General features: G+C 40.8%; 1 protein-coding gene across 5 annotated transcripts in view; it reads left to right on the top strand.

The window, feature by feature from the left end:
- Arhgap10 (Rho GTPase activating protein 10) overlaps positions 1–27,003 on the top strand; it is a 242,164-nt gene that overhangs the window by 137,868 nt on the left and 77,293 nt on the right. For all 5 annotated transcript variants that reach the window (XM_051205929.1, XM_051205931.1, XM_051205930.1 and 2 more), the window contains 5 exons: positions 8,647–8,721; positions 15,070–15,157; positions 21,243–21,301; positions 23,889–23,994; positions 25,570–25,729. In XM_051205929.1, coding sequence (XP_051061886.1) covers positions 8,647–8,721; positions 15,070–15,157; positions 21,243–21,301; positions 23,889–23,994; positions 25,570–25,729 — 488 coding nt within the window. The remainder of the gene's footprint in view (positions 1–8,646; positions 8,722–15,069; positions 15,158–21,242; positions 21,302–23,888; positions 23,995–25,569; positions 25,730–27,003) is intronic.

A 27,003-nucleotide genomic window follows, 5' to 3' on the forward strand; every position in this document is an offset into this window, starting at 1 on the left:
GTGTTTACACCAAAGTCTGGTAAGTTTGTGATGTTTTATTTAAGTATCCTTCATTTTCTTAGTGCAGTGGATGACCATGGGCTCCAAAGCCAGGCCTTATTGGTGTCTCAGCTTGAACAATATCAGCAACACCCACTTCTTCATCTTCCTTTATGAGTGAAGGAGGCTGTTGCCTGTGTGTCATGTCCTCCATTGTTATGGTAATTGTGCATGTTGAGTGCTCCTGACCAAACGTGGTGCTACTGATGATTAAGAAGTGCAGTTAGTGCCTGGGAACAGTGATGGACTTTAAGGCATACTCCTTTCTCATCATGGCAGTTTACATGGGAACTCTGTGTTCATGTGGTCCAGTCATTTTGTGTGGCTTCCATGGCAAGCAGCAGAGTTAGCTTTTCTGTCTCTCATTATGATGTTGCCACTTGAGCATCAGAGAACCAAACAAACAGATGATAAAGAAAGGAAGGTGTTCAAAAGACCACCGTGGCTAGGACATGGTCTCAGGTTTCTAGAACATTAACAGAAGGGGTAATGAGGGTGAAATGCTGGTTCCCTGGAATTGAGCAGTACTTTGCTGCCATGGCTGCTGTGAGGTGGGGACAGATGGCAGCATCAAGACTAAGCCGGACATTTTCAGATGCTTTTCTCTGCATGGGGAAGGAAGGACATGAGACTTCCAGAAAGCAGGAGCTAACTTCTGCCTTGTATCCAAGGCTCTTTTCTAACTCATGGGAGTCAAAAGTTTCCATTACTTACATATCAGTGATGAGTTTGAGGACACTTGCATTTGGCTGCCCTGCCTATCTCAGCTGGCTTTAATGCTTTCAAGCCACACATGTAACTAGTGGACTTCAGTCAGTAGTTCTTGAGTCATTTCCTATAGGAAGGACACTAGAGAATACAGTGTCAGAGAGACTGTGCCTTCAGCTCAATTCTAAGACAGAATGGTGGCTTTATTCTGGTTCACAGTTTAAGATACAGTCCATAATGGTAAGAAAGTCAAGGCAGCCAGAGCTTGAAGCACCTGGTCATGTGATCTCCACAGTCAAGAAATAGAAGGATGCATGCTTGTACTCAAGCCAGCTTTCTCCTGTTTATGCGTTTGGGAACCCAAGACCATGGAAGGATGGCACCCACAGTTGGGTCTGTCTTCTCAGTTCAGTTAACCTACTCAAGAATGTCGCTTACAGGCCTGCTCAGCATCTAAACCATCTCAGAGATTCCCTTACAGATGTGATGAGAAAGAGTCATGTTCTGTGGATTATTCTAGATCTTATCCAGTCGACAGTGTTAACTGTCATAGATATCCTTGAGTTTAGGACACATTCCTGTTATGAGTGATTCTGTGCAGGTTCTTGGAGATTGGTAGAAGAAAAAGATTCTTGAAATAGAGACAGTGGTCCATGCCTGAGTCTTGGTAGCTAGCGCCCTGCCCTTTGTTTGCTTCTTTCATACTCAGTTATCAAGGACACTGCAAGGGTGGCTGACACACACCTGCCTGTTATGCTAAGAGTAGCTATTCTGTGGAGAAAACCTGTACAATTAGAAACACAAATCTTTTGTAATATCAAGCAAGTTCTTTCCTCATTACAAAAGGAAGGGGACTCTGTTTCTAAGGCTTTATGCTCCAGAGGAACGTATTGGAGCAGAATTGCTAGGGCAAGGTTTTGCTGGGTGTTGGTGGTTGGTTTTTGTGAGAAGATGTGTTGTAGCAGCTGCATGCTTTGTGTCAGACCTTGGTTGCTGGATTGTGCTGCTTGCTGACACCACAGGCTGTGTGGGCTGTTGACAGGTTAAAAGAGTGGTATGTTGAGAATAGATGGGGAGTTTGATTAATGAGGATTGGATGGTAAAAGATGGAAAGAAAAAAGGCTGTTAAGATTTTGGACATAATTTAACAGGTGATGGTGATTTAAACTAGGGTGTGTACAACATGGAGATGCCTTGAAAATTCAACATGGAACTGTTATATGATCCAATAGTTATACTCCTGATTATACATCGAGCAGAAATGAAGCCAGCATGTCAAATAAACACCTGCATTTATATTTACTGCAGGATTATGTACTATTAATTTAAGATGTGGTCTCATCTTACTGGAGAGAGGGCCCGGACCTCTGTTATCTCAGGTCTCTACATATTGACTCCTCTCTACTACTTCCTTGAATCTTCCTTGTCTCTTAGTCCTGCTTATCTTGCTTTCCTATTGGCCAATAGTGCTTTATTCATTAACCAATAAGAGAAACATATTTACAGAATGACATCTCCCATCAGTTTCCAGGGTACTGCAGGTAACTTTAGCTACCCAATGACGTTTACAAGTTTGTGTTACCAGGATTTTGGTTCATCTTCAGTGCTGTGCTGTGCTGAGCTTTGCTTACACAGCTTCTGTTGGTCTCAGCAGTGACCTCTCCATTGTTCTTTGTACTATTCACATGTGCTAGAGTTAAAGTGATCATTCACTCTTCTTCCCAAGTTTTAGAATTAAATAAATAGAGCACTTGAAATTTACAGTCGTGAGTCTGTAGTACAGCAGTTAGGTCAAGAGGACTCTGTGCTCAGGAATGAATGGAAGCCTCTATCTGTGGAGTGTATAGTTCATTCTCCTCATCCCTCACATCCCTTTTCTTTTGTCCCTGTTCTCCCTCTTTTCTATAGTCTTGGCCTTGCAAGAAGACCCTCACCAGACATAGCTCCTTGACTCACTCAGGCTGCCAGCCCCAGTGAATTGTGAATCTAATGCATCCCTGTTCATCATCTGCCACTGGGTTTAATTCAGAACTACAGCAGTCTTTGCTGAGTGGACAAATGATTTAGCCAACCCCCTTTGTGTAGTCTTCTTGCATCTGTTTCTTCTTTTGGTCCCAGGTGGCCTTCCTTTCCATCCTTTTTCCTTCTTCAACTAGCCTGTATTAGCAGCTTTGGGGTGTCCCCTGGAGCAGGGTGCACTCTAGCTGAGCAGCTTCCACTGTATTACAAGGGAAAAAACCCAAATAGCTGTATGTAGAGAGATAAGGGGCCTTGTCCATCTTCTTGGCCCTCTTTGTGTGTAAGATGGATTGGCTTTGTGACAGATCATGGCAGATCAGGAAAGACAGGCACACCTGCTTTTCTCAGTGGTTGCAGGCTGCCATTGCCCTCTTGAGGTTCGCCCATGTGTCTTATTGATGAAGAGAAAGGAAACCTTTGCCTATAATTTTTTTTGTGTGTTAAAAACCATTGTGAACTAGTGAGCATTTATGTCCTGAAAATGTACATAATTTGTATACTTTAACTTGTTCAGTTCAGAATTCTGTTTTGCCCAAACCTTGTTCTCTCTCTCTCTCTCTCTCTCTCTCTCTCTCTCTCTCTCTCTCTCTCTCTCTCTCTCCCTCCCTCCCTCTCTTTCTCTCATGGTTTAGCCAATGGCTTAGGCTTATTACTAGTTAGCTAGCACTCTCTCCTATAAATTAATCCATTTCTACTAATCTGGCTATGGCTTACTGATGATGCCCTGGCATATTGCTTCCCCAGAGGCTATATGGCATTTCTCTACCCTGTCTTCTCTCTCTTTGTTTGGATTTCCCATCTGTCTTCATTCTGCTTAGCCATTGGCTAAAACAGCTTTATTCATCAATGAATAAAAGCAACACATATGTGCAGCATACAGAAGGACATCCCACAACATCTTCCCTTTTCCACCTAAATAAGAAAGGAAGGTTTTAACTTTAACAGTAAAGTTACATGTAACAAAACAGTTATCAAGCAAGAATTACAGTTACAATATTTAGTCAACTTATATTTTTTTGCCCTAATTTTCATAGCTTTAAATTAATTTCAAGGCATACATAGTTTTTACCTACTGGTCATATACTAGGAGCCATTAAAACAAAACAGAAGACATGGTTAAATGAGTATTTCCTAGGCAATTTATGTATTGGGGATGAGCTGTGTGAGTGTGAAATACAGGTCCACATGTATTTGTTTAAAATCTCTAAGACTATGTGTTTTGAAATTTAATTTTTTTTAAGTTAAAAGGTAACATGGAATGTAGTCGTGAACATTATTTTGAACATGGTGAAAATGAACATTCTCATTAAGTGAAAAAGTAAGAAATTAACTTGGGATTAGACTAGGTACTCCACCTTGGTTTCAGGAATTGTGACTAACAGAGTGTGAGCTTGTGTTAAAATATATGAAACCTTGTCAGGGCCATGAGACTTACAGCAGGTGATAGATAACTACCAGATAAGTGATTCTCTGATCTGATAGAGAGCCCCACCTGGTAAGGTCGTAGTGATTCTGGCTGTGGAAACCAGTTGCTCCTGTCTGCAATTTCTCTCATGAGTCACTTCATTTCTTCTCTAAGAATAGCTTTGGGTGTTTTCTTACTGCTTGTGTGTTCATCTCATGAAAATATTCCACCTACTGGACACATGTATCTGTGGATGATGAGGAAGATGACTTTTCATTGACTGGATAATTTTGATTATAGACTATATACTGGGACATGTTTTATAGCTGGATTTATTTGTCCCATGAGTACTGTAGACACTTGTTCATTTTACTCAGACTAATATCAGCAAATAACAAATTTCTTCTCAGTCTAAGGCAAACTGCACACAATTAACTCACTTTTACCTCAGAGCAAGTTCAAACTAGACTAAATAAAGGCTTTGTGTAAATAGATCCTAAGTTTAAAGTCTTACAGCTATACTCAAGGTTAGAGTCCCAGATGTCCAACCAAGGTTACTACACAAAACAACCTAAGGAAAACATACCGAGTCTTCTTTTGCCAGTCTTCTAACAACAGACCTGTGCTTCAGGATTTGTCACTGGGCTCTGTGCCCCACCCCAGTTGGTTACAGTTTTACTCCTGAAACCTTGAAACCCTTGTGTTGCCATGGCAATGGCTCAGCTCCTTATTGCTTACCCTAGGAATGTGCTTTGACCAATGCAAGGTAATCCTGTATTTTCTTTATTGCTTCAAGTCTCCTGTAAAGAAGAGAGGTTTTAGAATAGAAGAAGCTAGAGGAAGAAGCTAGGGGAAGTTAGAAGTTGGACAGGAGAATAAGAATAATGGCAGAAGAAGAAAATAACTGATTTGGCAAAACACATGTGGAGAATTCATTTACCCTCAGATTTCCTAAGTCCTCTGCTTACTATAGAGATTTCTCTGAACCCTGAGGGTGCCTTGAGGCTGGACCTCAAAGGAGGTCCATTGAATTTATGAAGGTATTAATTGTGAGTTATATCAAAAACCAAAACCAAAATAGACAGATTTCTGTGATAGTATGAGAAAAGTTGGGTTTTCCCTGGATTTGACTTGAAGGAGAGCTTGTTTTACTCCTTGCCTTTTCTTGGGAATCTGGAATCCTAATTGGCATGTATTTGGTGGATAAGTCATGGCAGGTGAGTTTAGTTTGTGAGGATGAGGGGGACAGTGTTCCTGTCTGCTGAGGTACCAGCCTGAATGGAGTCATGAAGGATGGTCTGAGTGTTGACATTTGTGATCATCTGTAGTCTGTTCTGATTAAAACCCTGACCTATTGGATGTAGATAACAAAAAGGAAAAAGTCAGGGCTGATGTCAGCATTCTAGCCCTGGGAGATTGACATAACGACTCTTTTTATTAAAAGTGGGGCTTTTGGAGAAGCTTCTGGTGAAGCTGTGCTACACATGCTGGGAGTTTTGGTGCATTGGTTATATCTTCAACTGTCTGTGATTGTATATGTTGCTGTGAATGTGTATGTGTTCCTGGATGAAAGGCGCACTCTAGCTCTTGCTTGGTTAGTCTTCAGCCTTTAATAACAGCATAAGAAGAAGCAGCAAATTCCATAAGATTTGATTATTTAACATGCCATTTCCAACCCTTCCTTTGTACAGAGAAGGGAAATGGTGTTGAGCTGTAATTCTTCTTTGCACCTTTTATTATGCATTAGTAATTACCTCTAGTTTTCGCAGGCTGATGAATTTGAACTTGATCCATTATCTGACAGTAATCACAATTACTGGTTATCATTGCTGAGGTGACATTCTTTTCATCTCGTATTTCTGGCACTTTTCATAGATGCTTGCATTTGTTTGACTGCAGAATATGACTTGTTCTTTTGACTCTGTCACTGAGGTCAAACTATTTAAATTGAGTAGTGCTGAACAAAGTCCTGGGGTGTTTAAAACACTCAGGACATGCCTTCTGGGAGTAGGAAGGGAGCGGTTCTGATTCTTGCTTCTTGGTGGTTTCCTTGCATTATTCTAGTTCTTGGCAGGGCTGTGCTATCCCCCCCCCCAGTTGTACCTATTCCTCCTTAGGGAAGGGGGTTCTCTGCTGGGACCATCACTGTTTGGATAAATGTGTCTAGACTGTGGGCTAGTTCTGCCCTCCTGGCTCTAATGAGACCTTGAGAGAGAAGGGGTGTTCATCATTGTGCTAAAGCTGCCACAGAATAGGATTGTACAGTGCATGTTTTGTACACAGACACGATCTCCCCCCATACCCCTGGGACCTAGAAGTCTAGTATAATGACACCAGAATGGTTTATTTCTTGTGAGCGGTTCTCCTTGCCTGTAGGTGGCTTTTTCCTTCATGTGTCTTTATGTGGTCTACTCTGTTTCCAAATATATTTTTTCTAACTATATAAACCATGTTGGCTTGGGGCCACTTGATAGACTGATTTGAAGTTAATACCTCTTTTAAAGAGATGGCTTATGATTAAGAGTACTGACTGCTCACCCAGAAGACCTGGGTTTGATTCCCTATGCTCCCAAGGTGGTTCAACTGCAACTCTAGGTACAGGGAATCAGGTGTCCTTTTCTGGCCTCTGGCTACTGCAAGTATATAGTATACACATATATGTGTAGGCAAAACACCCATAAAAATGAAAATAAAGGTGAAAAATTTAAACACAGTTAGAATTAAAAGTTTAGCATGTTAATGTTCTTATTTCACAATTGGTTCTGTAACTCATTCCCCCTGCCCCTCCCACACACTTTTGAGAACCTTAGAAAATGAATGAGTAAGGAAGGGCTGGAATATAGTTCGCTGATATAGCTCTTGCCTAGCATGCTTGGAGTCTTAAGTTCAGTTCTCAGTATTGGGAGGAGGAGGGAGAGGAAAAGAAGGAGGAGGAGGAGCCACTGGTATGGGGGTGACAACTCAGTGATTGAAGTGTTGTTCACTGTGCAGGCCTGGGGCCTGAGTTCAGATTCTCTGTATCCATACCCACATAGAAGCTGAGCATGGTGTGTGAGGACTACAATGCTATAGTATATAGACAGTTGGATTCCTGGTTCTGGCCAGCTAGTCTATTCGTAATAGTGACTGATAGGTTCAGAGAGGAAACCCTGCCTCAGAAAATATTGGGGTAGAGAAACAGTTGAGGTCCAGACATCTTCATGTCAGCCTTTATTTACATGCACACAAAACAAAGAGAAATAAATGGTAAAAGAATACTGATTTTGACCATGAATGGTGAAAGTTTGTGTGTATAGTGTGCTGTGCTTCATAGGGACATGTTCACACCATCTCCTTCTATCCTAGCACAACACAGGAACACTGCCCATGTTCCCAGACAGACCACCCAGAAGCCAGAGTTTCTTGACTTGCTTGTATCTGCTCTGTGTTGGTCTTATTGCTTCTGCAGGCAGGGAGGTTAAAAGAATAGTCCTTGTGGCAGATCCAGTAGCCTTTGGTGATTGGGTTTTGGTGTTCTGGAAAGTTAGGTGATTAAAGACTTTTTCTGAGCAGTCAGTGTGTTCTGGTTAGCTCTCACATTTGTAGTACAGAAAGCCAACACACAGTCAGAAAGTTATAACACTTTGAAGATGCAGGGACAAAGCCACATTTTGGTGGGTCTTATTTGTTAGGAAGCATTTCAAGCATAGATGTAGTAAGATTGCTGTAGTGAGCTCTCAGCTCCCAGTTCTTAAATCATGGTTCAACAGTTACTTTGAGTTCTACTATCCTTTTTTTCCCCTTAAAGACACTCACACGAGAGTTACTCATACTGGGCGTTTTCTTACCTAACCATCATAGCTTCCTGATTACTTCTGAAGTGTCACTTAATGATTGGTTTGTGCATGTGAGACTCCACATGAAAACATTTGTTCAACACATGAAGTTATGTTTGAGTAATATTTCTTTTGCCTTTGTCTCTTGTACTCAATGATACATGGTTTTCAGGTTTCAACAGAGAGTGAATGCATTAAGTTGAATTATTAATTTGGGTGGAATATATGGTAACATGTGTTTAAAAACAAATTCAGGGCATGGTCTTCAAGAATTATCTAAACACTTTAGTATTTGTTAATCCCTGTTTTTAAAAAAAAATGGCTGAAACATCCCAAGGAAAATTTAAGCAGATCAATAAAGGAAAAATGGAAGTACACTGGGCTGCATTTCAGGTTACTCTTTGTACTTTTGCTCAGCATTGACTTTGGGTGCTTTTATCCACGAGGCTGTTTTCCAATTATAGCTCACAAATGCAAAGTTGATATATCACTTTGATGAACATTTGGTTTTGTAAAATATTTTTATGGGTTTTCATGTAGGAATGCTGCAATTACAAGTTAACAGAGTTTTGGTTTGGGTTTTTTTTTTTTTGGTAACTGTTTGACAGCTTTTAAAATACCGTGGTCTTGTATCCACTAACATTTTGTCTCTCTTAATAGGTATAAATGACCAAGGATTGTACAGAGTTGTGGGGGTGAGTTCAAAGGTCCAGAGACTTCTGAGTATGTTGATGGGTATGCCTCTTTAATCATTTTTCCATGCATTAACTGTTTATGTTCATTTGCTTTGCTATTAAATATTTCAGTGTTATATATTGTATACTGAGGAATACATCCTTCCCATTTACTGCTTTTGAATACATTGTGTCCTCCTCAGCAGAAGCTGAGTGTTTGTGTCAGCTGAGATTATCCACATCTCTGTTCCTTATTAAGCAACAAAGGCAGGAGAGTACAGTTCATAGGTAGAAGCCTCTCACCATTGCCTTTCCCAGTAGAGTAGTAGTCAGGCCTCTGTGATCTGTGTGCTTTCCAAATTGCCTGTCCAGAATCTTGACAGTGCATTTGGCTAGACAAGACCATGGGGATTCTCTCAGTTTTATAGTTTCCCAAACTGTCATTTGCCAGGGAGGGCCTGTGTCTCAGGGATTTGTTTGTAGTCTTCACCAGGCTCTTCTCCAAAGGCGTGTTCCATCTGTGCTGATGACAGTGTTCCTTGGCATGGCAGACTGGAGGAAGCCAATTTGAATTGATTTTGTTACTCGAGACATTCTTTGAATGATAAAGCCCTTTTGTATTATTTGCAGCCATCACTTCTTTGCAACCTGTAAGACACTTCATGTCTCCCTCACCGCAGAGCAGGCTTCCCTTGAAGGGTGATCACAGCTATCAGCCTGGAGGGCCTGGCTATCAAACCAGTCATTTTGGTCTTGCTACATAAGAATTTATTTGATATATCACTCTAATTAGTCAACACTAACAATGCCCTCAGGAGTACTGGGAATTCATTTAAATGTCTGTATTGAAAGCTCATTTTTGAAGTATAAACTAAGATGAACAAAAGCAGCTGACACATTATGGACAGTGCAGCTTACTGGGCTGTTTCTGAAGCAAGAGTTTCATGAGCAAGCACCTTTCGAGCTATGAACCACAGGAAAACTTGCCGTCATCAATTGGAGAGCTTTGTTAAAAATCTGTTCACTTCCATGGACCGTTTCCACTCTAAGCCTCTCTGGTTTAACTTGGGTGTGCAATTCTGGCAGACACAGTTTCCTTTTGACGGTTTGTGGGCTCCAGATTAAATAGTCAGGGTGCCAGTGGTCCAGTGGCAGCTGGAAGAATTTAATAGGCAACAGCATGTGCTTTTACTTAATGTTAAAATTAGAAACAGTAAGTTGGTGTTACAATGCTTACGACTGGAAGATGATGTTATCAGACTGCATCTAAGGCAGAAGGCATATTTTGGTGGTAAATTGGCCAAAAGGATCCTGGCTTTATTGTGACCACTACTTTGTTCATATTCAAGGGAACTCTGAACAAGGATATTTCTGTGGTCACCCCAAGTGGTCTTGAAATTTGTCCTTAGTCTCACAGATTGTTTAACTCTAATGGTTAGTTTTTCTGCTCTTGGGGTGGGGGGAATCCCAAAACAGCCTTTAACTCACAAGGTATTTTAAAATTTCAGAGCCCTCAAAAATTCATGACCTGAGAGGTCTTCTAGATGACTCAGAGGGTAAATTACTTGCTGCCCAAGTGCATAGACCTGACTTTAGCCCCCAATGCCTACATAGAAATTACATGGTGTACAGACGCTTGGAACACCAGTGCTGAGTTTCTACATTTTGGGAGCAATAGGAAGATCCCAGGAGCTTACTGGCTAATCATTCTAGCTGAACAGTGAGCCTGACCTTCCAAGAGAGACACTATCTTTTTTCTTAAAAAAAAAAAAAAAAAAAATTCAGAAAACAAAAACCAAACACAGAAAGACCCTATATGTTTATCCATGGGGTAAGTTCATCTGCATTCACATATCTAAGCACATACACATAAACATATGCACAAACTTAAATAAGTAAAAAACTGTCTTTCTCCCCCTGTATCTGAGAAGTCCAGATACAAGGATGTCACAACTTCAGTCAGTTGCTGGCAGAGAAAACATTTTGTTTTCAGTAACATTGTGCAAACAGAGGAAGTTGGAGAACTGGCATGAAGACATTAACTTGTTATTTCCTCATTAAATAATTCATTTAAGAGGGCTGTGCAGAGTGGATTTGTTTGTGTTAATCTGTGCTCAATCTGTAATATGAATTGGATTGCCCATCAAAAGTGTAGCAGTAATACCATTCATTAGTTTGTTACTAACATAAACCTTAGTTCTTTACAAAATAGATGTCATCATTGTTTCCTGATCAGTTTACCATTTTCTTGAGGTATTCTTTTCATCCTGATTAGATATTAAAATCCATTCATTTAATACCATTTTATAAAGCATTCCAGAGTTTGAATAACTGTGTGTACACATCCCCTAGATGTTCTCGATGACTTCCGTTTACATCGTGTTAAGGTTATGTATATTCTAAGGGGAGAAGGGCACCAGACAGCCAAATGCTTAATTTCTTCTAAAATACAATCAGTATTGATTTGAAAATTTTTCAGAGCACATTTTATTGGCATTGGAACTTTCTTCATGAAAAATGAGAATTAATTTTTAAGCATCCTGGAAAAAGTTCAAAACCATTTTATGTGTTTAGAAGAGGCTGCATTCACTTGATCTCTGCTTCTTGAGACCTGTTTAGATTTTTTTTTAAAGAAAAAAGATTGGTACTTCTATATGAAGATTACCTTTCATTTTCAAATGTTTTAAGTATTCCTGTAGCTGTGACATGTAAATGTCTGTGGTGATCCCGAACCCTTGAGCATGCTTCATCTCTTGCAGGTTATCCTCACTTGTCCCCTCCCTGTGGTGTTTCCCCTTTCCTGTTTAAGATTAAAGTTAGACAAACCTGTTTCTCTCCATTCCCCTTACTTTCCTCCCCTTTTCCTACTATCTCCCTGACGTTTCCTTCTTCCCATTCCTCTTCCGCTTTCAACCTCCTCTTCTGCCAACAGGAGATGTCAGTTGACATAGAAACTTCCCAGGACATTTTCTCCTCCTGCAGGCCAGGTACAGGAGGAGGCTACTCTTCCTTCAAGGGATGAGTGCTGTTTCTGCTTTAGTGGTCCTTCCCCTGGGGATCAGCAGGTAGCATCTGCTGCATCTCCAACCGCCTCCCCCCACCTGCTCAGTGATCCCGTCCTGTATAGAAGCCACTTTCCTTCCCTGCTCCTTTGCTGTCTGTAGGTCAGGGCATATAACACTCTGAGAGAAAGTTTTCCTTCCTTCCTTCCTTCCTTCCTTCCTTCCTTCCTTCCTTCCTTCCTTCCTTCCTTCCCTCTTTCCTTCTTTCCTTCCCTATTAGAGGCATGTAACTGATGAGGAAGGCAAGGAAAAATAACAGATGGAACATCTTGGGAATCAGTGCCAATTCTCAATGCATTAGGAATGTAAAGATGAGTTAGAAGAGTTAGGGGCATTGTAGAATTGATTTGTACTGCCTGAAAAATCTTTCTTCTCCACACATTAGAATGGAACAAGAACAGAGCAGGGGAATTGAAACTTGCTTATGCATACATATGTGATCTGGTGGACTTCGGTATTTACAAGCCTAGTTTATAAGACTGGGTAGTTTTATTTCTTTTTGGACATAGAACCATAGAAAACAAAAATACAGAATATTAATTTAAAATATTTTCTTGTTTACTTTGTTGGACAATTTTCTTACATAGATCAGGCAAAATGAGCAATGTAGTTAGAAAATGGCTTTTGGTAATAAAGCATATTTATAAAACACATGTACTTTTTGCTTCTTCAAGTGTTCAAAGGAAAAAAAAAAGGATTGGCCTAAGTCCATGTTGACTGGGTGAGGCTTTGCAGGGGTGCAGGGTACCCTCTTCCAGCTTCAAGGAAGTGGCCAGTGCTTGTGCAGTCAGGAGACATTCATACATTAACGAGAATGCCAGCTCTTTGGTTCTGTGCTTGTTAGCTTAGACTTTTAACCAGTGAGTTATGTTGTTCTTTGGTCAGGAAGGAAACACAAGTTCCCCTCACTTGTGGTGGAACACGTTCTAAATGAACACACGAAACATATTTTAGGTGTGGATCCTAAATAAATTAACAAATTCCACATAGCTCACTGATTGCAAAGGACTGCCAGGTAAGATTGAGCTATTTGAAAACAGTGAACATTTAATAGATGATTAATTACATAGACATACAGTCATTAACTTCTGATGTGACAGCTGTTTTTGTTCTATGAATTCAGAAGGGATGGCTTAGTTTTCCATAGAAAGAATATGAATCTCAAAATACAGACTGATAATTTGGCAGAAAGTAGGAAATAAAAGAGTTCCTTTAGAAGCCTGTTGGATTTTAAAATGGTGATTTGCTTGTAGCAAGTTTATTGAAAATGTTATCTGACTGGTATGTTAAAATGAGATTTAAATAATTGATTTAATGAGAAGCAGAATAATCAGTTACAGAAGTAATTGGTTGGCAAAGCTGTTAGAACAGAATTATTTAGTCCTAGTTATAAAGGATTGCATCTTTAATCAGAGTGCTTAATTTGATTTCTGGAACATGTCTGTGGCTTGCCTGACAGGCTCAATAACAAACGAGTTCTGAATTGTAGGGACTGATCAGAATGTAATCAGTGTCAGTTGCCATTGTTGTGGTTTATTGCATATTGCTGTCAGTTGCTGTAATCAAGAAATGCTGGAGTGCCTAAGAAGTCTGCAGCCCTTTGAGTAATTGACTTCATATGTGTGATGTTGTGGCTGTAAAATAGCCATCACTTCCTGTTTGACTTTCAGAAAGTTTGAGTCCAACATGGAACAGTCATCCTTTGCTGCATCATGCCCATGCATAAAGCTTTTTGGGTGGCTTGCTCAGCTAGGGTGGTGTTCCCACTTTGACAGCCTTTTCCTTTTGTGCTTTAAAAAGGAAGTACCAACAAGGCGCTTTTCCCCTTCAGAGACAAGTATGGTGTGAGGGAGGAGGAAATCTGGAGACGGCCAGTTCTTTGTTCTTAGTTGAGGCCTTCTTCTGGAGTGAGGGAGGCAGAGTTTTCCGGAAGTTGCTAACTGTCCTCTCCTGATTGTAGGAGTGTGGAAAGTCACATAGATTTCTAGTGGTAGCTTGACACCCTTCCTTATAACCTGTTTTCTGTTCCTTTTTTGGGGGAGAGTAGCACCACAGGATGTCCTTGCTTTTAAGGGCTTGGCTGTGGCAGTGATCTGCTGCTTGTAATAATTCATGTAAGTCTGCCCATGTCCTTGATTTGTTAGCAAGCTCACATTAGTTTATAGGAGCGTTTACTGTGCTTAGATCTCCTTGGTACAGATGAGGATCTGACACTCAGTTGGATTTGGGACTTCCTTGCTTGGGGGTGGCTTACTGCTCCAGGCTGGCAGCAGTAAAGCTCAGCTGTGGAAGACCCAGGCTGCCAGCTGTCCTGGGTGTGCTGGCCCATAAGGACAAGAATGGCAGGCACTATGCTCAGAATGTTTGCCTTTCTCATTTTCCTGTTATTTTATTTCAACCTGATTAACACTGTAAACTCCCTCCCCTCCCTCTCCCCCCCCCCATTTTTTTTCTGTTTGAACTTGCATATCCTTTCTTTAGAACACTGGGTATTTTAAAGAGCATTTGGAAACAAAATGTCAGCAACACACTTTTAGGACATATAAAACTACTTTAGTTGAGGGTAAATGGCTGTCCAGAGGCATCTAGTATTCTCGGGTGAAGAGATCATGATGTTGGCGTGAAGGATTACCCACAGACATCCTTTCACTTAAGTAGATTTTTTTTTTTACTTTATATCTTAATAGCAACTATTTTTTACTAATACAAAGGAATAAAAATTTTACATGTTAATGTAACATGGTGTATTGACATGTTTACATTGGAAGATATTAAATTAATAGCATTTGAGCCTCTTGTCATTTTCTGTTTGGGCTGATGAAGGGTTAAACTTCAGAAAACAACTGTAAGGAATACAAATACAGGAATGTGAGACTAATTACTCTCCCACTGACATGCTGCCATTTTAGTCACCATCCTACCTTCATGATGACAGTGTTCCTTATATGATAACACAGTGAATAGTGATAGTGCCAATAGAGAGAAGTCATATCCGTTCTGCTGATAGCTCCGCATGCTTCAAGCTGTGGCTGCTAATGATGCCTTGACTGACATTTGCTTCCCATGAGCTGGTTTGTTGATATACCATGCCTGTTTTGTTTTTCTGCACTTTTAGTCTATTTCAGATCCTTTTGCTTTATCCTCCTGTAGATTTTTTTGAAGGATGAAATGTCTAGTAAATACAAGGTAGCTTATGCTATTATTAAAAGGTTACATAGAATGCTTTTCTGGAGAAGCTCAGGGTAAATTATCTGTTGTTTAAGCCACTTAAATTGGAAGTTTCATGAGCTTGACAGGATTTCAGATGGTCAGATTTTTAACTGTTTTCTTTTTTGCTTGTTTACCAGATGCAAAAACTTGCAATGAGCTGGACCTGGAGAACTCTGTAGATTGGGAAGTGAAGACAGTGACCAGTGCCTTGAAACAGTATTTGAGGTGAGCCTCTGTCACAGACCAGGCGCTCACTCCACAGAAGTGGCAATGGTTATGTTGACACTTACTAAAAGGACAAATTCTATGAGGTACCCAAAAATGTTTCAGAAGCTATTAGTGATGAACACTGTCTTGTTCCTGTTCTGTTGCTGTGAAGAGACACCATGGCTGAGGCAACTTAGGAAGGCATTTAATTAGGGACTTGCTTACGTTGTCAGAGAGTTATTCTATGATGATTATGGAGGGAAGCATGGCAGCAGGTAGCCAAGGCCCTTGAAGAGCTCATATCTAACCCATAAGTTGCACAGACAGACAGACAGACATGGGGGGGAGGGGTTGACACTGAGCCTGGCATGATTTTTGAACCCTCAGAGTCTACCTCCAGTGACACAACTTTTCCCACAAGGCCCCATCCCTTAATCCTTACCAAACAGTTCCATCCACTGGAGGTCAAACATTCAGATATATGAGCCTGGGGCTCATTCTCATTCAAACCACTGCAAGCACCATAGTTAAGTAAATGGCATCAGAGGAGCCTTGGATCCTGAAGTGGATGTAGAACATGTCCGTTTTGCACTGTGTAGCAACAGGGATCTTTTATTTATGTTTTAAGCTAAAATGAGGACTTTGCTTTAATTTAACTATTTTGAACAGAACAGTATATAGTAAAACACAAAAGTATTTTAAAAGTTTACTAACTAAAGTTTTTAAATAAAATCTAAGATCAATCTATTATAGGAAATAATGTAGGGTGGAATTAGAAAAGCATTCCACACTTTAACTCTTGTTTCATTTCTTTAGTAAAGGAGCCTGCTGATTGAAAAGCTTGTGCTTTACTGAACAGAAACAATAGGGAGTAACTCTGCCTTGGCTCTTTGAGGTTTGATGTTTCTGTGGCAGAAAGGGCAAGAGGTGGCCGTGCTTGCCCAGTGCAAGGCAAATGTAGGGCTCTGAAACAACTGCAGGGTGGTTTTCATGTAAAATTACTTCAGCTTCCATGAACACATGAGAATCCAATTATACTTTACTTTGTATGTTTTGAAATGAGTCATTTTAATTTATGAGACCTGGAGAAGGAGTACAACGAAGCCTGGCGACTCAGTGCTGCTTGAGGCAGTGGCATCCTGCCTTCTCCAGCTGGTCTTTTCCCTGCCACTTATTCTCTTGATACTAAAAAGAATTTTGCAATCATATTACTGTACTAATAAACACTTAAATAAATATATATTTAAAACAAAGACTTTTTTTTAACTGGGTAATCAGAATATATAGTGACAGAATCGGTGCCAATGAGTGTTCCTCTGTCTATACTCACAGAACTAGATGATACAGACGATCCTTTGGTTGGTGTTCTTTGAATCTGACCTAGTGTGTACAACAATCCTTACCAGTGATGGTGTTTGCTGATGAACCTGAGTTACTTTTAAATAGAGTCCTGCTCATTTTCTGTGGCCCTTTATACCCTTATGGTATCACCCAGCATGTTTCTCTAATCTTTGTATTTCCTGCAAAATGGTTAAGCCCGTTGTCTTTGCTAGGGTCAGGTCACATTTCATTAGTTTATTTAAGTAGCCCATCATTTGATGCTGCTTTCTTCCTGTTGTCTCACAGCAGCTTGTCACCACTGCCTGTTTGTCTTCCTTTTTAAGTCTTATTAAAATTTGGCACAGGGTTCAGGTATTATTATCAGCTTTTGAGCATTTCATTTAAAGGTAGTTTACTAAAGCTAAACACACATCCTTAGTATCAGATTGCCATCAACAGTGGCTGTTTAGATATGCGTAGATGTTCCCTGGAAAGATGGGCATTTTATGTGTGTCGTGTCCCATCCTGTCACTGAAGTATTTGAGCAGTGTTCTCAACTGGGGTGTTGGCCATCTAGAGGATATCTGATATTATCTGCATAATTTTTGGAGGTTTATTTATTTTTTACTTTATGTGTATGCCTGTGTACCATGTATGTGCATTGCCCACGGAGGCATCAAGTCCTTGTGGTACTGGGGTTACATAGGCTTTCTTAGCTGTCAGGGACTGAACCTGAGTCTTTTGGAAAAGCAGTCCGTAAGTTTAACTACTGAGCCATCTCTGCAACACCCTTGTTACTAGAGGGAACATTTCTGACATCTGAGTGGTAGAGGTTGGGAGTGAGCTACTTATCTACAATTCATAGAACAAGAACACTCCAAGGAAAGAGTGGATGAGATAAAAATAGAATGAATTGTGTATACTCTACTCTGTCAGGTGGCCTTGTATCCATTTACTGGCCGGTATATTATACTTAGTGCAGAAAAAGAAATTGACCAAAATGACAGTTATTGATGGAAAGCTTGAGAGTAAACATTGAACTCTTGGTAGTAAATTGTGCCTCCTGCTTCTTGTTCCATGGGACTCCTTTCTTTTCCCTTGTAGGGGAGTTAACTTGGTAAACAAGGGGCTTCTTACACACACACACACACACACACACACACACACACACACACACTTTACTTTGCTCTGAAGCTAGGTCCTTATTACTGCTGATTTTGTGTTGCATTATTTGATTCTTTTCTACCTCCATATTCCTTCAGAGTTGTGACCAAAACAAGTATATTTCTTCTGGCCTGAGAGACAGTTGCTATTTGATGGGGTAGAGGATGTGAGATCTGAAGACAGCTGGATGGCCAGAGTTGAAATCCCAGCTCTGTCACTCACAATGCCAGGACATGGGAAGGAACCACGGTATTCCTTTCCTCTTAACATTTGCCTGTGAATACTACTTGCAAATTGCCAGCCACTGTGTGGCATGTGAAGGTGGAGAAAGGAAGGACCGGTCAGAGCACCTGGCAGAATCAGAGAGCAGGGGAATAGCCTGGCTGTGTCTTGGAAAAAGAAAACAGTACATAGTGAACCTACACGTGCCTCCTTTTGTCTTCTGCTGATCTGGGGCAGTGTCTTACTTCGCTATCTGAGAGACCTGAATCCCAGCCCTCTGAGTAATGACCTAGCTAGGCAGTTTGTGATTTTGATTGCCATTGATATGTTCACTGCCACAGTTTCCCATTGTGAGGCAAGAAATGAGCTGTTTGTGATGTTCCTAGTCAAGTGACTTTACCTGGAGGAAACTTCTTGTAAGAGTAGAAACTGGAATGGGTTTTTAGGGAAGCAAACACCAGCTTGAGTAAATATTATGATTTATATCCTCCAACAGATCCCAACAGGTGGCAAAGAGAGGTGACTTCAATACGTGTTGGGTGGGAGGCTGAGAGATGTAGTGACTCAGTATAATAAAATTGGGATGGAGAACTTGTCATTTTTATTACTGCTTCCCTAACATTAATGTTATTTACTTCTTATGCAGTATTGCCAGCTAGACATATGGCAGTGATATAAGTAGCTGGTAGAAGATATTTAAACACAAATTCAGTCTTATTGGAGAGGATGCTCTCCACAGTGTTTCTAAGAGTTCTTTTTTCCTTTTCTTTTGACCCAGCACCTGAACTTCTGTTCTGTGGGAATGGATAACCTTTGCTTTTCCTTGTGACTTTCTGCTTGACCTCTCATTGCCCGTTTTTCTCTTGGTGGAGGCTGCGCTGTTTCCTTTAATTAGTAAGGGAAAGAACAGGGCAGAGAGAGGAGCCCAGGCAGCTAGTTCTCTCGTCTCTTTGGTGGTCATTGTTGGCAAGTGTTTGTGTGCCTGGTTACACTGGTACCCAAGCTGGGTGTCAGAAACATGTCCTCAAACATTTTTTTTATATAGCTTTGTTTTTTGAGTAGCTTTTCTTTATAAATCTCACCTGTATTTTTATTCTAAGTGGAATTGAAGTGTGTGTATCTGTCACAGCTGTTTTTGAAATATAATTATTTGGAGTGATCTGTGCATATTTAGAGTATATATCCCCATAAACTTGGTATCTTTAAACAACTGTGAGACCATCACCATAACCAAGGGACTGAGCCTGTCCATCACTCTTGTAAACTTTCTTCCACTCTCCTTTGCATTCCTCCATCAGCAGGTGGCCATTTACCTGCTTCCTGTCTTTACATGTTAATTTGTACTATTATCTTTATAAGTGGAAGTGTTCAGGTTGTACTTCAAAGAATGTCAGTTTGACTCAGAATAATTGTTGTGGCATGTTGAAATCCATTGATCTATTCCTGTGTATTTGGGTGGTCTGTAGCTCTTGGCTGTTATTCATAAAGCTACTTAAATGTCTGTAGAAATCTTTGAGACAAAGATTTTCATTTCTTTTGGATGAATCCTAATGGGCAAACACCAGACCATTTAACTTTTTAGGAAACTGATTGGCTTTTACAAATGTGATGCCCTTCTTTGCATTCCTCACCAATAGTGTGATGGGGAATGTTCTTCTGTGTATATGTTTCTCTTATTGATTGGTAAATAAAGCACTGATTGGCCAGTAGCCAGGTAGGAAGTATTGGCAAGGCAACCAGACAAGGTGAATTCTGGGGAGAGGACTCAGAGAGAGACTGCCAAGAGATACCATGTAGTCAAATATGCTGGAGCATTGTCCAGTAAGATGAAAACATGTGAAAATACTTAGATGAATAGAAATGGGTTAATAATAAGAGAGAGCTAGCCAATTAGAAGCCTGAGCCATTGGCCAAACAGTTTATAATTAATATAAGTCTCTGTGTTTATTTGGGGGCTAATCGGCTGTGGGACCAGGTAAGAAAGAAACTCCATCAACAATAGTGTACAGGTCCAGCTCCTCCTGTGTCCTCTGAATGTTGTCAGGTTTTCTTACTTTAGTCACTCTAATCAATTTATCTTGTCACCTCATTGTTCTCTAGTGTGAACTTCCTCAGTGTTCAGAATTTTCGTGATGCATGAACTTATTCATCATGGTGTGTACTCTTGAGTTGTAGCTTTACCTTTCATTGAACCTGGAGCTTATTGATTGGTTGGTTAGCAAGCTCTAGAAGGATGCTTGTGCCTCTGCCTTTCCAGAACTGACTGATACTTGTATACTAGCACACTCAGCTTCTATGTGGCTGCTGGGATCCAGGCTTGGGACCCCATGTTTGTGGCCCAAACACTTTACCCACTGAATCATCTCCTCAGCTCCTCGGTTTTTATTGAAGTTTACCTCACTGTTTCATAGACATAGATTACAAAGCCATCAGTATTCTTGTTAAATGTTTCTTCTGTATCAGTGGTTCTCAACCTCCCTAATGCTGTGACCCTTTAATACAGTTCCTTATGTTGTGACTCCCAACCTTAATATTTTTTTGTTGCTACATTTTAACTGTAGTTTTCTATTGCGGTTAAATAAGGATCAGGATAAACAAATAGGCCGAATAGATGTTTATTCAGGGAGAAATATCCCTGATGAACACCAGCAAGTTCCACCGGATGCTCTCCTCTCCTCTACCAGCCAGCAAGAGAGCATTCCCAGGCTCCTCAGACCTTCTTACAGGTCACTTCTGCCCCTGGCTCCACCCCCCAATGGGCGTGGTCAGTGCCACAGAAGGAGACAAAGTGAATATCCCACTACAGTTTTCCTACTATAATGAATTATCACACACACACACACACACACACACACACACACACACACACCCACCCACCCACACACCCCATACACATATCTGACATGCAGGATGTCTGCTATGTGACCCAAAGGATTGTGACCCATGGTTGGGAATCAGTGCTTAGGCATAAAAATTAATACCAGTTATTTTGATAGAAATAACAAAATGAGGGGGTTTGTTTTAAATTTATTTAGAATTTTATATGTATTATTTTGGTATCAATATTTTAATGATACCTCCCAAACTCTGCTTATATTTGGTTATATACAATACTTAAGTATATTAGTATATGAAATTCTTATATGCAAAGTGAGATGTTCATAAAGGTACCTTTCAGTATTAGATATGAAACATGGTATGCTTAGACCTTAGAAGAATTTGTGGCTGTTTAAGAGTTGGCAGTATCTGGGAGAATCAGCAGTTGTGGTTTCCGTATCTTTTGCTATTTAAAGATTAACTCAGACATGCACAAGCAGTTTAATGTTATGTTGTAAGTAAGTCAGAGATGACTTGTTTGGATTGTTTGGTGATTGAGCTGTGGTTTTTTTCCCCCTAGGAGTCTTCCAGAACCTCTAATGACCTATGAGTTACATAGAGACTTCATTGTCCCAGCCAGTAAGTATTATGTGGGTATACAGACTCAGATCTGTGGTTGGTGATGTGCACACATTAAAATTCCCACATGAAATCTAACTTAATAGTGTTCCCATCTGTGTTAAAAGGAAAGACCACTTTAGAGGATGGCTGTTTTTCTCTTTTTAGTAAGTGAGCAAGGGCTGGAGAGATGGCTTAGTGGTTAAGAGCACTGACTGCTCTTCCAGAGGGTGGGGTTTAATTCCTAGCACCCACATGGCAGCTCACAACTGTCTGTAATCCCGGTTCCAGGGGACTCAACACCCACGACAAAAGCACCAATGTACAATAAATAGATAGATAGATAGATAGATAGATAGATAGATAGATAAAGATAGCAAAAAGATTTGGTAACAGATCATTCGTGGACATTAACAGTTACCTGTTGTTACTTTGACTCTGGTAGATGCTAGTTGGGTCAGGCCACAACAGATTCTTGACTACCGGAGTATGTTCTATCTGCATCAGACTCTCACTACATCATGGATACCTAGTATTGGCATGAACAGAATACTTCAGGACAGGCCTATATTTAGCTTGTACGGGCTTGGGGAGATGGCAGATTTGGAGATGTTATAGTCTGGAGATAGTTTCACTTATAAAGACATTTATGTAGACAACACAGACAGAGGATTATCATGAGATAATGCCAGAAGCTCAAACTACTTGGCAATTGTATAGGATATATGTTGAATGAAAAAAGTCCAAGAGATGGTGAATTTTAATTTGAGGTTAGATATTTTCTGACTCCTATACCCATGAATATTTGTGCTTGCCAGTACTATGTATCTGCAGTGTGATGAGAGTGTACCTGGTGTGGGCAGAACTGGGTTCTGTCAGACAACTCTGTTTTTATCTGCAGTTCATGCTGCTTAATCATTCTTCTGAAGGATACTGATATTAGGGAATTCAGAGTTAAGGAAACTGAGGTTGAGGTGTACATATAAAGTAACTTGACAGATTGTAGAGATCCTTACTTAAAATTAAAACTTATGTCCACTGGCTGGATTCTGCAATATCAGTTCTCATAGGCTCATTGACAGTAGCTGAAATTGTGTCCCTTACACCCCCTAGATATATTTCATAGTTTAATCTGTTGAAAAACTTACAGCAATCCCATTGGGTCCTGTTCTGCTGCCTGAATATGGCTTTGGTTGCTACCTTCTTGTGTGGTCATGGCTCCAGACTGTGTGAGATTCCTAATTTGTTTCAGAAAGAATCACTGTGTTGGCTGCATTACACTACACACAGAAAGGAAGCCTTTGGGAAAGGCCAGAATACAGTTGTGTTCAGAATTATTCCAAAAAAGAGAATTTGTATGATCAAGGAAGTGGGGGAAAGTTGTCTTGGCAAAAACACAAGCAAATGCTTAGTTGTTTTGATTTCTTCCCTGTGGCATTTTTTGCCAAATGAGAAAAAAAAATTAAATTTACTTGGAGGCTAGTTTGGGTTGTTCGTTATATAGCCTGACACATGCCAGCTTGCATCTGTAAGTCTTTGCATTCTGAAGAAAGATTGAGTGATTATGGAATGAGGTTTTACATTACAAAAGTTGGTGTCACGAGAATTATTACCATGTGTGACTAACAGTGGAGTGTTCAGAATCCTAATGCCAAATGCTTTTTACCAGAGGAGGAAGTTCCTACCCATTAGGAGGCAATGAAGCCTGAGATGGTGGGGTTTGCTGGTCTGTTAAACTGTGTGTTGCAACGAATCTAGTAGATGCAGTAGGTTCTGTCACCTGTTGAGTCAGTACCCAGTGTTTTGTTTCCTGACCTTGTGGCCTTGCTAGAATAGTTTTCTTACTGATTTGAATAAGAAGACTATGTGAAGGAATCCTTCGGCTCCTGTAGTTACTGGCATGGACCTATGGATCTACATGTAGTTGCAGTTGGAAGGGACCCACACTAATCTAGTTTAATGAGGGAAGCTGCACTTGTTAAATGGGTTTTCTGAGGGGTTCAGTGTGTTTAGGGCAGAGCTTGATTTCTCCTCTTCCTTTCTTGTGAGTACCTTCCTCTGCACCCAATGCCTCCTGGGAAAAGGTTTGGGAGTAGATCTTACTCTTGCATTTAGCATATGTTACAGAAATCAGATGGCCAGAATTACTCTCCTTTTGAATATTGGTGAATTGGGATTGTGGTTTAACTATCATTTCCCATTGAAAACAGCACAGCTTACCTTGTTTTGCTATGTCTGTGAGTTTAACTGATGATTAAAATGACACCACACAGCCGACTTTGTGATTGCCTGTCACACCAGCATGGGAGGTGATCTTTGACTTTTTTCCATTGTGTGGTGGTTTCTGTGTGTTCTGTGATATTGAGAATGTGCTCTCCCCTTCACTGAGGGGTTGCCAAAGACCGGACAGGGTCGTGTGATCTGTGAACTGCCTAGTAGGGATGCTGGCTGTTAACACCAACCAGGGAAAGACATACCCTGGGAAAGCAGCACCTTCTCTTCTGTTTTCAGATCTGGAACAGGCAGACTGTTAGAATTTCTAGTTAGGAGTAGGATATTTGATTCTAAGTACTCTATTAACTATTTTCCCTTTCCCTTTTTAAAACAGAAAGTGGCACCCCGGAGTCCCGTGTTAATGCCATCCATTTCTTGGTACACAAACTGCCAGAGAAAAATAAGGAGATGTTGGATATCTTGGTGAAACACCTAACCAAGTGAGTGTTCTTTCCTCGCTCAGCTTTCCCTCAGTTCTGTGGGTGCTGTGCCTTGCTCTTGGAGCTGGGGCTATGTGACCCCATTACCAGGGGCCACACTGAAGACCAGGCTGGACAGTTGACTCACTGTGTCATTTGGACAGAGTGCTGAAACAGAATGCCCATTGAAGCTGTGTAATTATTTGCTCAGCACCACTGGTAACAACTCAGTGAGAGGAAAGCATGTTGTATATCACCTCATCACAAGTTGTGGAAATACTACTGTAAGTCTGTTAGAAGATTGAGCTTGCTTCCACACACACCTAATCCTGTGTTTGAGCATGTCCTTTAAGGTGTTTCATGGGTCTGGTCCATTCATGTTTCCTGTCTAAAAAGCAGAACGACTCCCAAGTCACTAGACCTGTAAATTTTGAGTGAGGAACAGGTTTGGAACTGTGGTTTCTCTAAGTAAAACCTAATGCCTTTGGAAAGTGCCAGTGGACACATAGTTGGGCAAGATAAATGATGGCCCTACTCTGTGAAGCATACGGAGAAAAGAAACAAATTGCAGTGAGTGCTGAAGTAATTTCAGCTCAGTGGCAAAAGAACAAGTTATGTTAAGACAATAGAGAATGCGTGTGACCGTGAGCCTTTATGATGGGATGAAGTCTTGAATTTAGTGGTAGGACTGCTGAGAACATCTGTACATGGTGCTGCCTGAGCTGCAGGACTGGAAGGAGTGAGGGACGGTACTGTGATGGAACAGACATTGTTCTGAAGCTGCAAAGCCCTAGACGCCTGTGGTAGCAAAGGAATGATGATCAGAGGAAAGGGGGGCAGGTCCTAAGCTGCCTTTGTTCTGTGTGAAGCTAACACATAATAAATGTGTGTTTTGGGGAGGAAGACATGCTTGTGAAAATGACAAGCAATATGACCTATTCTTGTCAAATAAAATGCAATTAATTCTGGAAATTCTGATTTTATTTTCTATCATTGGTTCAAAACAGCCACACAATTCTTTATAGCTACATAAATCCACTTATCTTTAATACTGAGCAAGTACTTATAAAAATGATGGCAGGGCTGTTTTGAAGGAGTGGCTGCTTAGAAATGAGCTAGCTAGATGAGGACTATCAGTGGGAACAGTGTCATAGAACTTCCCTTCACCTTGGTGAGGTCTCTGGCCATGTTAGTCAGCTTTCCATGCCTGTGGCCTGAGAGAGCTGAGAGGAGAGAAGCCTTGCTCTGCCTTGCTTACTGTGTGGGTGACTTCTGCCCTATGTCAGCTAGCTCTATTGCTTTGGGCATGAAGTGAGTCCCAGTAACATAATGGGAGGAGCCTGTCTGAGGAGACTGGTTACCATAGGGAGGAGGGAGAGGGTAGCAGAGGTTTGGGGAGGGGGAGGTGGAGAAATGGGAAGAGAGCAAACTCTGGGAGCAGGCTGCTCTTTGGTTCAGGTGTCACAGGTGGACTCTGAGGACAGTTTGAGTCTGCTGCATTTTTGTACCTTAAGAAAATGCAGAGTTACAGAATATTGAATGCTCTATAATTATCACCACCAAACTAAGATTGTTTTCCTTCTTCATCAATATTAGTGTGTCAAATCACTCGAAGCAGAATCTAATGACGGTGGCAAATTTAGGAGTGGTGTTTGGACCAACTCTGATGCGACCACAGGAAGAAACTGTTGCTGCCATCATGGATTTGAAGTTTCAGAATATTGTTGTAGAAATCTTAATTGAAAACCATGAGAAGGTACCATCTTTTTCTTCTTTAAAGCATTGTGAGTTTGGCTTGTTAACATGTGCATGGCTTTGTTATTAGTCTGTATTACAGCGAGTTTATTCCTAAGAAGTGAATGTTTTCCTTTTCAGCTGTCTTCTTCATGACTCCTCTTACCTCATTGCTTTATTGAGGAATGTATCCATTGCTTTGTTGAGAAACATTATATCCAGATGCAGATGAATAGGCAAAACCAATGTGATTGTGAATGGTTAAGGCTTTTTTTTTTTTTTTTTTTAAACAAATCCTTAGATTTCCCAAATTTTATGTGTTAGTCACATAGTCACACCCCTATGCTTCTGGTCAAGTGAAGTCTTTTTAGCTTAGGAAAAAAAGTGAATGGAAGTAAGATAGAGCGGGGGAACTACTGTTCACCTTTCTACTATTTGACAAAATACTGTATGTAGTCAACTTACAAGGAAGAGGGGCTTATTGTGGCTCATGGTTCCAGAGGTTTCTAGAAAGCATGGTCATGTGGCCTTGTGGTCTGTGGCAGTGTGGTAAATCATGAAATGTTGTGTAGAAGAGGAGGTTGGTTTCCCACTGAAAAGAGCGGAAGGAAAAAGAGAGGAAGGTGAATTTCTCTGTCACGAGAGGTACATGAGAATTTCTCTCTCATGAACCAGCCAGGTACATTGCTCACCAAGAAGGATGTGTTTCTTTGGCCTCTGGTTAGGGCTTGGACACTTCAGCCTGGAGTGTGTGTGTGTGTGGAGGGTTCTCCTTCAGATTTGGTACAGCCCTGAGTATGACCTTTGCTGGTGTGTAGTCTGCCCCATGGCAGTGTGTGTTAGGATGTGGCTGACTTCTCTTGGGGTCCTCTTAGTGTGTGTGTGTGTGTGTGTGTGTGTGTGTGTGTGTGTGTGTGTGTGTGTGTGTGGCTGACTTCTCTTGGGGTCCTCTTAGTGTGTGTGTGTGTGTGTGTGTGTGTGTGTGTGTGCGCGCGCTTCTGCATGTGCCAGAATAGTTTTAAATGCCCTGCTTTGCTTTGCTCACCTCCTCCACACCTCAAAACTAAGTTGCTTCCTGTTAAGAAAAACAAAGACAGGCACTGGGATTGAACAAGGCACACTTTTACCCTTAACAAGACATACACAGTGTAACAGAAAAGCACCTTTGGCAGGGGTGGGGGTTGGCAAAGTCTTTAGCCTGTTTTTGGACCTTTCCTAGTTTATGTAATTGTACCCCTCTTCTTGTCCTAAGAATTTCAGCTTGTTACCCACACTGCCAAATCTGTGGGTCTTGGG

This window comes from Phodopus roborovskii, unplaced genomic scaffold (genome assembly GCF_943737965.1).
Source record: "Phodopus roborovskii unplaced genomic scaffold, PHOROB, whole genome shotgun sequence".
NCBI classification, from domain to species: Eukaryota; Metazoa; Chordata; class Mammalia; order Rodentia; family Cricetidae; genus Phodopus; species Phodopus roborovskii.